This window comes from Musa acuminata, chromosome BXJ3-9 (genome assembly GCF_036884655.1).
Source record: "Musa acuminata AAA Group cultivar baxijiao chromosome BXJ3-9, Cavendish_Baxijiao_AAA, whole genome shotgun sequence".
Lineage (NCBI taxonomy): Eukaryota > Viridiplantae > Streptophyta > Magnoliopsida > Zingiberales > Musaceae > Musa > Musa acuminata.
Window position 1 is genome coordinate 1,777,970 of NC_088357.1, and position 16,123 is coordinate 1,794,092.

At 39.7% G+C, this 16,123-nt stretch overlaps 2 protein-coding genes across 2 annotated transcripts; one reads left to right on the top strand and one right to left on the bottom strand.

Moving 5' to 3' along the window:
• Positions 1 to 1,678: 1,678 nt before the first annotated feature.
• Positions 1,679 to 4,538, top strand: LOC103997227 (disease resistance protein RPS2-like). The gene has a single exon (XM_009418398.3). The coding sequence runs from the start codon at positions 1,808 to 1,810 to the stop codon at positions 4,421 to 4,423; it is 2,616 nt and encodes an 871-aa protein (XP_009416673.2). The 5' UTR covers positions 1,679 to 1,807; the 3' UTR covers positions 4,424 to 4,538.
• A 459-nt stretch (positions 4,539 to 4,997) lies between these two features.
• Positions 4,998 to 15,741, bottom strand: LOC135649651 (leucine-rich repeat receptor protein kinase HPCA1-like). Its single transcript, XM_065168253.1, has 20 exons — positions 15,474 to 15,741; positions 14,808 to 14,931; positions 14,631 to 14,702; positions 14,281 to 14,355; positions 14,128 to 14,199; positions 13,510 to 13,659; positions 13,356 to 13,430; positions 13,194 to 13,265; positions 13,054 to 13,125; positions 12,898 to 12,966; positions 12,596 to 12,670; positions 9,888 to 9,959; positions 9,524 to 9,658; positions 8,843 to 9,318; positions 8,591 to 8,746; positions 8,380 to 8,522; positions 7,242 to 7,461; positions 6,141 to 6,376; positions 5,560 to 6,029; positions 4,998 to 5,208 (listed from the first exon to the last, which is right to left on the bottom strand). Exons 1-20 carry the CDS (start codon positions 15,601 to 15,603, stop codon positions 5,205 to 5,207), a joined length of 2,898 nt encoding a protein of 965 aa, XP_065024325.1. The 5' UTR covers positions 15,604 to 15,741; the 3' UTR covers positions 4,998 to 5,204.
• Positions 15,742 to 16,123: the final 382 nt, after the last annotated feature.

Consider the following 16,123-nt stretch of genomic DNA (forward strand, 5'->3'; position numbering starts at 1 on the left):
TGTGGATTAAAAGGCTTTTTCTGATGTTTGAACCGAAAAAAGAGTTGTCCTTTCGTTGCGTGTATATTCTTCTGTACTCTTTCTGAAATAAATAGTTCGGCATTGACCGTGTCATTTCTTGTTGACTTGCATCTCAGAAAAGGTGGAAAGCCACTTGTCATATAAAAACCAAGTCAAGAAGATTTAAGTGGTCGACCATTTCTGAGATCCACACAACAAATCCTACCTCTTTGTTTAGCTGAGAGAGTCGTCACATACCACAGCCTGGATGATTATCGACATGCTTAACCAACTGCAATTGCATTTGTTCTTTTCTTTTGCAAAGGGGAAGTGGTGAAGGGCAAGTTCTCCATTTCGCTCCAGCTTTATAGTTATAGATCAGGAAAACCATAGCCCGCTTAACAGATCTGTGGCAGATCATAGATTATGCTACAACCTTGCAGTGATTAGACTATTAATCTGTGACAGATTATTAGTCTAATGTAGATATGGAACCCAAGGTCAAGAAGGCTGCATTGATGCAGAAATTTCTTGGTGGTAGCACCATTTACACTTTCCCGACTTGAGAACTAGCAGTTGGCATGCATCTTGCTCCTTTCAATACTTTTACTAGCTATTAATGTTCTGTAATCTTCTTCTCAGCTTCTGGTCCTCACCATATCGAGGACTTCACTCACAGCTCCTAAAAGATGCAGCATTGTCTTGATGATGTCCATACTCCACAGTCCACAGCATGGAAAAGGAAAGTTCTATTACCATAACATCAGTTTCAAGTCTTCTAGGTTGCAGTAGGTTTTTGTTCTATCTTCATGAGGTTCCTCTCTAGCATGATTCCATGGCTATGGCTGACCTAGTTTTCTTTGGAAGAGAGTGATTCAAGAGATTTAGAAGTCTTAGCCATCCTTTATTTTTTGTGTGTTAAGAATCAACATCTTTCACTATGATACAAGAGATTCATTTTGAAGATTATGCACAACTAAAAGTTCCAGGAACAGAAAGCAGAGATTAGAGTTGGCAGGTCCAAACATACCAAATTGTCTGCGCAAAGACCTGTTTCAGCAATGCTCCATGCTTTAGCTTTTGTAGATCCTCACAATTATAATGTGATCTTCAAGAGTGCTTCATCCTTCACCAACCAAAACAGCATTCTATCTGTTAGTTAAGTTTCAATTGAGTGGAGAAGAAACCTACAATCTTCCTCGTCAACCTTCTTAAGTTTAGTAATTAATCCATCCCTGTCTGTCTTGATGAAAAGTAAACACAAGTCAAAGTGATCCTTTAAGCAATATAAGCTCAAAAGCAAACCCACTCTGCCAGCTCTTTGCATTGGCTTACTTTTGATCGAAACCAGCTTGTCAAAGTGATCCTTTTGATATAGATTTGACACTGTCAAGGAGTGGCCCCGATCGATTGATACAGGCAATGCAGTCATGCAATGGGTTGTGCAGGTTGTGGTGTTCATGCACACCACTAAAACTATTTCCTGCCACATCTCACATCATGGAATTCTTCCATTCTTCCGTGTCAGGTCTCTCCTACATGTAAGTCTAAATCTCTTGTTCGTCTTGCGATCTCCCTTCACCAAACCATACTCGCGGATTGTGTTCATGTTGGAGTCATCTTCTTCGCTCGATGCATCGTCTGTCTTCTCGATCGATCGTTCTTCCTCTTTATGAATTCACTGAGATTTGTAGGTTGCTAGCTTCTATCTAGCACCATGCTGTGACAACTATGTCCATCCGAGCTCACTGCACCACGTTTCTTCCCTTGGTTCATCCCTCCGTATCCCTTCTCTCCACGTACAACCATGATCTCCATCTTCCGCTCCTTCCTCCGTTGCTTCATTCGAGCATGCAGATACATCATCCTCTGCAGAGAGTTCCTCGACTCTCTAGCGGTGGAGATCTACGAGCTCAAAAGCAAGAGAGAGGATGTCGAGAGAGATGTCGTCAAAGCTAGGAGAGGGGGGAAGCAGCCGAGGAGCCAAGTCATGTGGTGGTTGGACCGGGTGGAATCCCTCGAGAGCAAGTTCTCTAAGATCAGCACAGAATTCGAGCGAAGGTTGATGCTTCCAGGAAATCTTGCACCAAATGTTTGGTCGAGCTATCGGCTCAGCAGCAGAGCCGATGAGATGATTGCCGAGGTACGCTACTTGAAGAGCAAAGGATCCTTCGACCAGGTCGCTGACGAAGTGTTTCCCGATCGATTCGAGGAGGTGCCGAGTTCACCGACTGTGGGCATGGATTTGGTTCTCGAGCAGCTGCGTCGAGTCTTAGAAGATGATGCCGTAGGCATCGTGGGAATCTACGGCATGGGCGGCGTCGGTAAGACGGCACTGTTGAGCAGATTCCACAACGAGTTCCTCGCTGATGCGACCCATCTCGACGTGGTCATCTTCATCGATGCATGTAGAGGTCTGGGCGTCGATCGCATTCAGAGGATGATTGGGGATCGTTTGGGCTTGTCACGGAAGAACAGGGGATCGCAGGAGGAGAAAGCAGCAACCCTGTTCAGGGTCCTCAACAAGATGAGGTTCGTACTGATACTGGATGGCGTTTGCCGTTCTCTGGACCTTCGAACGGTGGGAGTTCCCATTCCCAAGCGGAGATCGAAGTGCAAGATCGTACTGGCGACGCGAAACGAAGATCTCTGTGACCAGATGGGCGCGAAGAAGAAGATCAAGGTAGAAGCCTTACCATGGGATGCGGCCTGGAAGCTGTTCACGGAGACGGCAGGCGAGGAGATGATCGATTCCCACCCGGGAATCCGGCGGCAAGCGGAGATTTTGGTGAGGAAATGCGGTGGCTTGCCGCTCGTACTCATCGCCGTCGCGCGAGCTCTGGCGAGCAAACGATCTCTCGAGGAGTGGAAGCATGCGGTGGCGATCATGAACAGCGACCCGGCCCAGCTTCCAGGCATCGCAGAGCATGTGCTTCGTCCCCTCAAGCTCAGCTACGATCTGCTGCCCGATGACACATCGAGATCCTGCGCCTTGCACTTCGCCTTGTACCGGGAAGGCTGTCGCCTTCACCAGAACTTGCTCCAAGAATGCTGGATCGGCGAGGGAATTCTGGGCGACTTCGAAGACGTCGAAGAGGCCAACAACAGAGCGTGCTACCTCCTCGGAGTTCTGAGCGCGGCTTCGTTGATCGACAGAGTCGACGCAAATGGCTACACCAGGATGCACCCGGTGATCCGTGCCACGGTCTTGTGGATAGCTTGCGAGTGCGGGAAGAAGGAGAACAGATGGTTTGTGCGAGAAAGGGAAGGGTTGACGGATGCACCGGACGCGGAGACGTGGGCAGGTGCGACGAGACTAGCGCTGGGGGACAACGAGATAGCCGTGCTACCTGAAGCCCCCCAGTGTCCTGATCTCGTCTCCTTGAAGCTCAAGAACAATTTGGGTATCGAGAAGATACCTGACGGCTTCTTCGGGTTCATGCCATCACTCGCGGTCTTGGACCTTCACTCCACTTCCATCAAGGAGCTTCCGCCGGGGATCGGCAATCTGGTTGGGCTGCAATTCCTCGAGCTCTGTGGAACCAAGCTCAAGTCGCTGCCCAAGGAACTGGGAGCTCTGACCAAGCTGAAGTACTTGGGATTGAACTGGACGGTCGATCTCGCCAGCATTCCCGACGGGCTCATCCGTGACCTCGGTCAACTGCGAGTCCTGCGGATGATCGTGAGCTACAGGTCGTGGAAGGCCGGCTCGAGTGGCGATGGCGTGGACATGGGGGAGCTGGAAGCGCTGAATCGACTGCGAATACTGGACATCACGGTGGGAACAGCTGCGGCACTGGAGAGGCTGGCGCAGTCGCGGAGGCTGGCGCCGGCCACCGTGGCGCTGCTGATCAAAGGCTGCAGAGACTTGAGCAGCATCGAGCTGCCGTCGGTTATGGGGAAGAACATGAAGCGACTGAAATGGCTTCGGGCATCGCATTCGAAGGAGTTGGAGGATGTGGTGATCGGCGGCGGCGGCGGCGGACTGGAGAATCTGGTTCTTGAGCATCTGCTGAAAGCTAAGATCGTGTGGCGAGGGAGTCACGGCCAGAATCTTCGTGGCCTCTACATATATGGCTGCAACGGGATGGAACAGCTGATCTACCACAAGGAGGACGAAGAAACCGAGGATGGCAGAGCTTCGGGGGGTGTCGCCATCGTCCCTTTTCCCAACCTCACGGAGATTGCACTCCGCGGGCTTCCGGAGCTGAAGAGAGTGAGCGAGGAGAGGAAGATGCTGGTGTTTCCCTCACTGGAGAGCATGGAGGTGGCGGAGTGCCCGAAGCTGAAGAAGCTGACGCTGGTGGCGGAGAAGCTGAGAGAGATCAAGTGTCAGAGATCATGGTGGGATCAGCTGGAATGGGAGGAGGAAGATGATGCGACCAAGTCCGCGTTCCAGCTGATCATGAAACCGCTGCAGTGATGTCGATGCGTCTACCGATCTCCATTTCCATTTGTCTTGGAATGCTTCGTTTTCATTGCGTGTGTTTGCTTCATTCTTTTGTAATATAATATGTGTAATATAATATGTGAGGACACTGATGCATTTTATATAATACGATTTTGAATTATAAAAAAAAAATATTTGTGAATAATTAAGTGTTGTTTAAAAAAATAAAAAAAATATTTTAAATAATATGAGTAAAATAAATGTTTTAGTTAGAAGAGCTGATATAATTATTATTAGTAATTGATCTACGATAAAAAAAAAAAAAATTATATAGTTGACCTCAAATGATAGAATAACTTTAAACTTGAGAGACATATGGATCCGATAATATCTAATATCGAATGATTACTCGATCGTCATGATACTCGAGTACCGTCCTAATGATTATGTGACCAAATATATTTCAACCCAATTTAATGTATTAAGCTCATTAACTCCGATATATAATAAAATTTAAGCTCTCATTTCCTGAACAGGTTTAACTGAGATATAACAGAGCCATCTCTGCCCAAAAGGCATTTAAGCATATGATCCAGGAACTAAGCTTTTAAATGGATCAACAGGTCTAATACAACATTCTTAATCATGGAAATCATACAAAGAAAACAAAATCAAACAAGCTTAAAGAGCATTAATTTTACACAACAAAGTCCACTGGGCAAAACACATTCAAGCATAATCTACACTGGTGACATGCACATCAACCCCCAGAACTAGACATTCACATATCACACCATGAACTTGATCATCTCCCTCACCTGCCAAAAGCCAAAAAGCAATTTGCATTAGGACAATTACAAATATGCTCATAGTTACATCTATAGCACCCTTATACATGACCCCTATTCCTTGAAGGCTCAAAAAATATATTTGAAATATGCTCATAGTTACATCTGAACCATTAGATTGAGGAAGCTTAATGTGCCTCTGTACAATCCAAAGTTATTATCTCTAACCATGAACTATATTTGAACTATAACCAGATTCATATTCAGCAAAGAAACATGTAAATCAACAAAGAAGCCGAAGGTTATTCTTTTCATTAAACAAATCAAATATCCTAGGAGTATCTATAAAGAACCAAAGGGCATAAAGTCAGAGTTACTCACTTGGGTTCTGGTCTGGAAGAAGGTGCAGTGCCACTGTAGTCGAAGGGCTCATTGCTATATGGATGCCGAACAGAGCTTCTGCTTGCACCTGCATAACTCATGGAATTGGATGCAGAATCAGCATTTGGGTTCATGCCAGCCAACTTCATAATGTTCTCAATCTCTTTCACCACCTCACCCATGGTGGGTCGGTCAATTCCTGATTCTTCCACACATTTCATTGCCAACTCGACAAATTTCTCAAACCCACCAAGTCTGTTGCCCAAACCAAGTGCAGGATCGATGAGCTCATGAAGGCCATACAAATCTTTTGACTTGTCCATCGTACACCTTACTTCTCTTACAACATAGCGGCCATGCTCTATAGGTTTCTTTGCAGTTACCAACTCCAGTAATAAGACCCCAAAGCTATACACATCACTCTTCTCAGTCAACTGTTGAGTCATGTAATATTCAGGATCTAAGTAGCCCTATGTTCACAACAAAAACCATTTCGAAAGTTAGAACCAACAATATCATCGTGATGCCTATAGAAATTCTCTTTAGAAAGCTAAAAAAATGGATAATAGTTGAACACCAACCATGGTTCCTTTCACTTGTGTGCTGACATGACCCTTTTTCTCGTCTCCAAGTGGCTTAGAAAGTCCAAAATCAGAAACTTTTGCATTCAAATTTTCATCCAGAAGGATGTTGCTGGATTTGATATCTCTATGTACTATGGGAGGACTAGCAAGCTCATGCAGGTAAGCAAGACCTCTAGCTGCACCAAGGGCAACTCTGAGCCTCCTTTTCCAATCTAAACGGACTCCAGATTTCCCTGCATGTGATATGCTACCATGTAAAAATGAGGCAATCGAGATACACCCAATGATAAGGGATGGAGAAAGGAACTAAAGTTGACTGAAGAGATTCCATTTTGTAGATATGCATTATTGATGTAAAGGAGGATCCTATATGCATAAAATGCATGTCCTTCAGTAATTATTTTTGCCAATGTTTAGTTAATTTGATGATAATGAGGAAAACTTTGGAGAACAATAGTAAATTTTACAGCAATCTTCCTCATTACAGTGAAATGAAAACTCGGAGGCAAGGTTATAAATATGAATTAAGGCTCTAACCAGAAACAATTCAAGACTATTTGCAGTTTGGCCAACATTAGAAAAAAATAGTCATATTTTCTGCCAAATAAATAAATTAGGAAAAAGTGACTATTCAACATGAGACGTTTTCAAGGCTCATAAATAATTGTCCTACATAAGGCAACTAGGAATTCTTAGTCATGACTGGTTAGACAAACAATTTCAGCTTTATTACGAAATGATTCGGTTCAGATTCTTAAGACAAATAGGTTATTGAGCAAACCAATGAGCCACAGTCTAATACCTCATCAACAATCAGTTCCTAGTATCTGCAATGCTATCACAATCTTCTTCAAATACTGTTACAATAAATACAGTGGCTTCACTAACACATTACTTGTGCAAATAGAGGAAATGCATATAGGAGCAGCTAAAAAGGAATGCCTCATTTGGTAAAATTTGTGTGCTTCCTTAAGAGCTCTACAGAACCGGAAAAAGAGATACATTGATCCAGAAGATGACAATAGTTCATTTCTCTGTGTCCTTAGTCTTGCTGTTGAATAGGAATCATCAGAACATGCACAAGAGTTAGTCAAGTACCTGATAAGCTTTCTTTCAGTGTACCATTTGGAACATAATCGTAGACCAGTATCTGTTCATCTTGATCAAAGCAGAAACCAGCCAAACTAACAAGGTTCTTATGGTGAACTCTTGAAAGTAGTTCTACTTCAGTGTTAAATTCAAGCACACCCTGTGTGGAACCCTCCTGTGCCCTTTTGACAGCAACAAGTTGACCATTACTGAGTACTCCTTTGTAAACCTGTAAGATTAGATCCACTATTGTCTTTTTATTTTTTATTTTTTAGTTTGATCAAAAATAATATTATTTTAACTAATTGTCTATGGCAAATATAGTAATAATATCAACAAATTATTCATCCCCTAAGCCTTCATATGCAAATATAATATTTCATATTCATACTCTTGCAACTTTCTGAGCATGTTAACTTTATAAGATGATTGCATCTTCTAATAGAACTGTTTCGGACAATTCAGCTCTTATAAAAGAAAATAAGAACAAATAGCTAGGAAAATCATGACACAAATAACATGTAGTTATTGAGAATAATAGCTTGGTTTGCATATCGAGGAGAATATCTTATTCATAATTGTTTATCTTTTATTGTTGGCAAACAAGGGAAATATGGTGGAAGGGGACTCATTTATGGGACATTAACCCTTCCCAAGCCTCATATTAGTGGGAGCCTCATGCACTGATTTTTTTTTTTTTACCTGAAAAATCATTGTGCTTATATATTCTTTTCTGCAAAACTTTTTCACAAAGGGGCTTGATATTAATGGTTTTAAAAAATGCATTTCAGAAGTCACCATCTCATTGTAGCTATTCATTGTACCTTTTTTGAAGTAATCTTTTTCTTTTATTCCCTAGAATCAGGTTGCTTCTATTCTATCAAAGTTACCTAGATGTATATGAATCATTTCCTCCTTGGTTCTAAAACAAGATTTGATTAAAATACAATCAGATATCAGAACATCACAACCATAATAGTTGGGACATTACAGCTTCTTGTTGTTGTTGGGGATATCAGATCCAATCTAAGCGAATGTCCCCCCCTCCACCCCCAACACAAGAATTAATGAAACAACCTACTAATTTAAGATGTAAATAACATAAATGTATAATCCGAAGAGTGACCATCTGATGAGTAGGAATTACCTTTCCATATCCACCATCTCCAATCTCATTGGCTTCTGAAAAGTTATTAGTGCACTTCTTTACATCATTGAATGAAAAATGTCTTGCACCTTTTATCTGTGGAATGCTGCTACTGCTGCTGCCTTTTGTGAAGTCCCAGGATCCTAAAAGTAAGAAAGCATACTGCTAAATTAGTTGAAAATGTATAATGTTACTTTATATAAACTCTCACCAGAAGCCTGTCTTCTCTGTGCAGTTCTTTTTACTTTTCTTCTGTGTGTAATGACAAATGCTGCACAACCAATAAATACTAGAGCAAGTGCTGCTGCTCCAGCTGCTGCTCCAATAATCACAGGCAGGTGATTTGATTTCTTACTTGTTGCAATTTCTGCATGCATGCATCATTTATACAAAAACAGATAATTTAAAATGCCATCAACTGTTTTCATTAGTAATCTAAAACTGGTTGAGTACCCAAAATTACCAGGTGCAGCAGGGTATGCTTGTCCTATGAAGTAGAATGGCCCAAAAATCTTACTTGGAGGCTTGAAAATTTGATTGCTTAGCATAGAGCCAAGTGTAGAAACATCTACTTCACTAAAACGTGTTTTACCACTTGGAAAGACTTGCAAATTCATTTCCAGATTGTTAAAGGAATTCACAAAAGAGTTATTAAGAGACACAGAATCTACAGGAACCTCTTTTAGAAATGAAGCTTTTAGTTCCCGTTCCAAGATATGGTAATAAGTGGTATTCTGAAGGTCTGAATACGAAGGAGATCTGAAATAAAGAGTGCCTGTATATGGATATGCACAACTACAATTAGGACTGAGGTTCTGATCTGAAGCACAAGCAACTGGCACACAGTTCTGTGGAGTTGAATATGGAGGAGCAGATAGTTGTGGAATTTTGCAGTAGGATAGATCATCGTGTTGGTCACAGGCTGGATTCCCCACAAGTCTGCAAGTAAATGAGTAGAACAATTCAAAGTATGTAGCATAGAGAAAAACGGTGGTATACACAAAGTCACAAACAACTATTTCCCTACAACAACACATTAAAGAGGTCATCCTACATTATATATAGGTTCACATGATGTTAATTGTAGAAGGAAGAAAAATACAATTTTAGCTCTTGAAGTGGTGTTATGTAGGAAGTGTCTTACATAAGTTTCTTATTGTATCCTCCTCCAAGTACTATGGAAGATATGTTATTGTCCTGCAAATCAATCAGTTCTAGCTGACTGTTTTCAATTGCTGAAATGTCAAAAGAGCCATTGAAACGGTTACCTTTCAGCCTCCTGCATCGATTAGATCAATAAATCAGCTAACATAAAGATCTAACTGTAACTTGAAGAGAATATAAATACAGTTGGTATTTGTATTCATGTGCAGAATAAAATTTGAAGAATTCAGCTGCTAGACTTTTTGAATTTCCATGGTCCTGCACATGCACCCACATGGACAGAGAGGGGAGAGAGAAAAATCATCATATACAATTATACATTACATTGTTCATGTTTCACTCACACAGTCTGTAATGGTGAATAGTTGAATATTGCTGGTGGAATCTGCCCTCCTATTCTTGAGTATTCCAGATATCTGCAATAAAAGACAGACATTATATTAAAAACAATTATGTTTCTATAGATCAACAGGAAAACGTAATGTACCTAGCTCTATATGAATGTTCCAGAAAATTTTAGAATGGACATTTTTAACCTGATTTGATTCAAATTTGAAGTGCACATGAAAAATAAAGACATTTTTACATGATCCAACTCCTGCATTCGAAATGTCAATCAATGAGCATACACAGAGTGGCGCTTGAAACTGTTGGACCTTGTATGGAGCTAGCTAGTTAAGCACTCAAAATGGAAAGTCTCCTAGTAGGTGATAATTGACAAATAGTCATAACTACTGAAGGGCAGTGGAGAATGATATAGAGTCAGATGAAGATGATGATCATTTTGTGAAAACAATATTGTCTGAAAGGTGGTGCCAAAAATTAGTGGTGATATAACTGGTAATCGGTAGCCAAATCGAGCAAAATTGTAGTAGGGTAACTATTATTGGTGGTAGTGAGTAATGGCCGTTGAACATATTATAAGTTTCCTTTATTTCATACCTTTTGTGAGCAAAAGAAGATACAATATGATCTAAAGTGAGGTGCAGTGTGCATACTATGCTGACGTTTGTGTATGGGTCGACGGCCATTGGATAGGCAAGGAATGACAACAAGAGTCACAAGAAGAAAAAACATGGAATGCTAGGAAGAGCAGAATAACTTGGAGATTGTGGAAGTTCCTTCAGGCTATTATAGGATGCATTAAAAAAGAAAATAGGCATCATTAAAGTCAATGCTCACTTCTGAGAGTGCCATGAAAACACCATATTGCATAAAACTAGACAACTAAAACTCAAAACTAACAGTCAGGACTTTAAAACTCCATACACATAGGAGTCACTGTCTCATATTTATAAACTTTAGTTATATCGGTTAATTAACAATAAGGGAGACACAAAATTCCCTTTAACAAAAAGGAATAATAAAGGAAGGAAAAAAGTGATAGGATATAGATAAAAAGATAGGAAAGTTATCTTGCTAAGAATATGTGAAATAGAGAACTTTTCTTTGCAAGGCAAAGGGACAACAGGATTTTCATAGAAAAATAATAATCCTTAAGAAATTACTCTTGTCAACAACTTTTGACAAAAAAAAAATCCAAATTTCCATCTTTCCGATTATCTATTCAAATACAAAGGATACCATACTCAACCAAGTTTGAGATCTTTGGGAATTGTTGACTTGCCAATTGCATCAATCACACTGCAAAATCTATGGTCTACCTACAATGCTAATTTGAAAAAGGCAACCTAAAATGAAATTATGAGAAAAGGCTATTCAAAAGGAAGCGATAGATGATTTATGAGTGGCTGTTGCGAGAATCATCAAAACCATGTTATTTGCTCTTAATCATTCATAGCATAAAGCTTGGTTTAAATACTGATTAGATTTGTTCTTATTGATAAATATTCATAGGTTTGGCCAAGCATGGACCATATAACTCATTACTGTTTGGTATATCAATTTTTTCTTTGTTTTTAGAATGACACCAGGCTGTATAGGTTGATGTACCACTAAGTATCTTGACGATCCAACAAACTATTAAAACTGGTATAAAAAATGGTATCTCCTCTAAGATAGATAAATGGATCCATTTACCATAAGAACCTAAATGGTCATGCTATTACAACTAGAAAATGAGCTCCCCGATCAGATCAAGAATTACTTTAACATAGGTCATGTCAAATGTTTGGGATTAAGAAATATCTCGATACCAGTATACCACCCAAGTGAACTTTTCCCCTCTAATGAAATAAGTTCTCCAAATAAAATTCTCTAAAAGAGAAATCATAGTTGAACAGCCTCCATCAAGATTTCCTATGTAGTCTGGTATAGATATCAATTTTAAAATACTAAAGAAAAAGAATACTGTCATCTCCAAATTGATTTCTTTTGCAAATGATACTCCAGTAATCAAATCACAATCCCTATTTATATAGCTATGTCCTCCTAGAAAAATCTTGATCCCAGCAACCAATCTCCTGGTTAAGCACTTAGAGGAGAAGAAAGATAAACACTTACTGAAATGAAAGCAAAAAAATCATGATAACTATCTTCCCATTTTACCAATATGTTATTAGGTTCATCAATTAGTGGTTGTAACTTTAGAGATTAAAAGTTCTAAGTTAAATAAGACTAAAATTGAATATATTAACCCTTCTTAGAACCGACATTAAGAGAAACCTTGTGCATAGGGCTGCACAATTTTTGGGACTATGATCAAATATATAACTCTTGAACAAAGAAGAGAATCGATATTAATTTAAGTAGATTCATGAGGAGTTTTCAGATGTAAAAGTTTTAAATATCTTGAATGTATTATACAACAGGAAGGAGAGATTGATAAAAATATCACTGATAGAGTTGAAGCAGGAGAGTTTAAGAAAACAGGAGCATCAAGTATGTTGTGATTGTCATATGGCCCAATTTGGAGAAAACAATTATACGATGGTTACAAAGTCAACCATGTTTTATGGATCAGGGTTAAACGACATATACAAAATGTTGGTGTCCTAAAATTCTTATTATGGAATTCATCCATAAGTTATTACCAGTGTAACTTTGCTGTAAATCAAAATAGATAATAGTATATAAAAGGAGAGAGAATTACAATGATGTTAAAGAGGGTAGGGTAGAGAACCATGATGGAACATCAGATTCATCAAAGGAGTTGTTGCTCATATCCCTGCAAGGGTATTTGTCAGGTCAGTTCATATCCAATTGAACATTCTATCAAATAACATTCTTGATGACATGCACAAAGCAACTGACAAATAAACTCAAACTAAAAGCTTCTTGCAAGGGAACATCCAAGACAAACAGGCGTTGTCAGTTAGATCATGCATGACCATTGAGCAGTTGGTGTTCCTGATAATATATTGAAAGGTTCCATGCATAAAATTGCATACTTACACAAAGCTGAGTGCACTCATTCCTGTTAGATTTGGCAAAGGGCCCGTCAATTGGTTGTTTGCTAGATGCCTACACAATGTCAGGATTGTTCAAGTGTCTTATCAGAACATGTAGATGGAGAAACATACTTATTTATCCCAAAGAAAAATGACTTACAATTCTGCAACTTTAGTAAGATTGTTGAGATTAGATGGAACAGGCCCAGTCAATGAATTCTTGTCCAAACGTCTGTCAAATATGCAACAGTCAACTTTGGTTCTTACTACAAATGCTTCATTTCAAGTTTAGGGACTTACAAGACCTCTAGAGTTTTAACAAGTCCCAAAGTGGGAGGGATGGATCCTGTGAGATTATTATTATCAAACAACCTGAGGAATGAACAAGTCAATAGTTTAGATAGGAAATCAATGAAATGGTTCCTCAATCATTGATACTTGGAATAGGTTACAGAAGCTTACACATGTATTAGTTGCATATCGGAGCTGAAAATATTTCTTGGGATGGTTCCAGAAAGTTGATTCATTCCAAAATGGCTGAAATGCACTTTTATGTTATTCATCATAGTTGATTTAAGAATAGGAAGTTAATAAAATTAAATTACAGCATACATACAAGTGTTTGGTATAAGTTAATGAATCCAGACCCGGACTGACTGGGATTGTCCCACTAAGCTTGTTGTCAGCTAAATCGAGCCAATAAAGATTTGACAGATTGCCAATACTAGAAGGTATGCCTCCGGTGAAGCTATTAGAATTCAAGGATCTGCAAGAAGAAATATTGAGCAACATAAAAAAAATAAGCATGAAAAATTAAAATTAAAATATCTCTTTTCTCAATGGCAATGTTCAGGCAACGAGTAAAACGAATTTATACCTTTTAAATTAAAAAAAATCCATTTTGAGTTTATTTTTGTCCTTTGTTTGAGTAGTTATGCCAGATTTAGATCTCTTGAGTTGACTGATTCTATCTACATGATAGTAATTCCATAAGACGATGAGAGCAACAATAAATCCTCAGAAAACAGCATCGTGTAAGAAAGATGAAATCACTTTTTGCATTATCAATTTCTACGTCTCAGGTACGCTAGGATCTCCCTTTCTCCTTAATTTTGTCAGCTACTATACTTGTCATAGTACTTCAATAATTTTCTGTTGATATGCAAGCACAGATGGTTTCATCACCAATGAATGGTTCAAGACAAAAATGCAAAGGTGAGTATCTTTATCTTACAAAAAGGTCAAGAGTGAAAGAGAGCCTATCTCGGGTGGTATTTCACCAGAGAAACTGCAGCCAACAAGTATCCTGGAAAGAAGAATGGCAACATAATCAAGATATAAGACTGCAGATATGAACATAAATATATGGCTGGTTCAGATTGTTTACAGGTTTACAAGTTTACTCAAACTCCCAATTGATGATGGAAGGCCACCAGTCAAACCCTTGTTGTAAGACAAATCCCTACAAGTGGTAAATTCAGGTAGATCATTAAAATATCAAGGATTTCAGGAGAATTATGAATAGACGGACCAACAAAAATCAGCTAAAGAAACTAAAAATGAGACTGTTGGCTCTGGCTACATTATTCAAGTATCATGTTTCAACAGCTTAATTACCACAGAAAGAAAGAAAACACATAATATCATCGAGTTAATCGACATCATGTCATCAAGGAGCAAAATAAGATAATATGAGAGCACAACACTCAAAAGAGGACATGATAATAGAGAACTCACAAAGCTTGCAGCTCGGTCAAATACTGGATGTCTCCAGTAAGTGTTCCTTTCAGTCCCAAGCTGGATAGAGATCTGAGAACATATGTATACACATGACAGTCAGATTGTTCCAAGTGATGCAGTTAACTTTACAATTAAGCCAATAAACTTAAATAAACTATTTGTTTGAGGACTCACATGGAGGTTACACGTGATTCGTTGTTGCAACTTATACCAACCCAATTGTCACCACAAGGATCGGAACTTCTCCAATTGGATGGGATGTTCTTCCACAGCGTGGCAAGGGCATTCAGAGCAGCAGCTACAAGGAAAATGAAGATACATTAGAGATAAACCTTAAACAAGAACCAAAAATTGCCTAAACTGAATATTTCTTATTTAGCTCTGTTATAGCTGCAAGCCCATTTTGATCTGTCATAGCTGCACCACCAAGAAGCATGTGCAAGTGTTTCTTAGGACTACGAACATGCATAACTTCAGATCCCTGTCTACCATAATGTGGAGGACTTGAGGCTTTCTTTGACTAAAGATGTCATAAGAAAATAACATCATTAGAAATGACTGGCGAACTCTGCTAAAAAAGGATCCACTGGCAAAGAACCTTAGAGGCTTCCAAAAATATGCTGTAACTAGAGAAAGTGACTATGAAACTCCTTAATTATTAGTAATCTTGATCACCATTCAATTTGCAATTCAAATGAAGTTAAACTCCAAGCAATGCTTTGATGAGTGCAGATAAATGAATTAGATCTTGCTACGAATCAAACAGAGGAGCAATACCAGTGGCTTTCAGACTGAAAGATATGGACCAATCACTACCAAAGAAGTCCAGAAATAGCATACCATCTTGACTGTCGGTGTCTGAAGTCACCACCAACATTTGAGTGAGAAAGCCAAGGAGAAAAACTAAACATCTGTGATGCGCTAGCCTCCTGCTCCAACTGCAGTGTCTCCAGATGCATGGGGATGCCATTGCTAATACGGCAGAGCTTCAACGCCAGAAGACTTCTTGCGAAAACAATCTGCAGAACAAGTCCGTCTCCTCGCTTCGGCAGATCAGTTGAGACCCATCGTTTGCTCCCGCAACTCCATTGTGATCACTGTCTCCAACCTCCTGCCGCAATGCACGCATGTTAAGTTTATCATGACAAGTTCTGTTGACGAAGAAGAAGTCCATGACCAAGTAAGAGCTAATAATATATCCATTATCTATTTCTTGTGGATCCATCAGGCCAACTGCTACCTAGACCGAGTCAAAAGTCAACCAACCAAGATCGAATGAGAAAGCCAAAGCAGGTGAGCTCCCATCACCGGGCGATCGTTTCTGCTTTGTGGAATTGCTGCATGTCACGTCCTTTCTTTTCTTACCATTCAAGAAAGTGTGGACCCATTAATTTATCATGTTGATGGCTTGAATGTTTCCGCGTCCACCCTCGCATCATGAACTGAATAGTTTACTAACACAACTGCTGTCAGATTCAGTGTAGGAGCCC

What these genes read in the sequence shown, in the direction of transcription:
- LOC103997227 (XM_009418398.3), top strand. Translation starts at nt 1,808, where the DNA reads ATGATCTCCATCTTCCGCTCCTTCCTCCGTTGCTTCATTCGAGCATGC.
- LOC135649651 (XM_065168253.1), bottom strand. Translation starts at nt 15,603, where the DNA reads ATGGCATCCCCATGCATCTGGAGACACTGCAGTTGGAGCAGGAGGCTA. An exon ending in GAATCACGTGTAACCTCCAT is followed by an intron (nt 14,703 to 14,807) that starts GTGAGTCCTCAA and finishes ATATGTTCTCAG; the next exon opens with ATCTCTATCCAGCTTGGGAC. An exon ending in TTGAGTAAACTTGTAAACCT is followed by an intron (nt 14,200 to 14,280) that starts GTAAACAATCTG and finishes TCTTCTTTCCAG; the next exon opens with GATACTTGTTGGCTGCAGTT.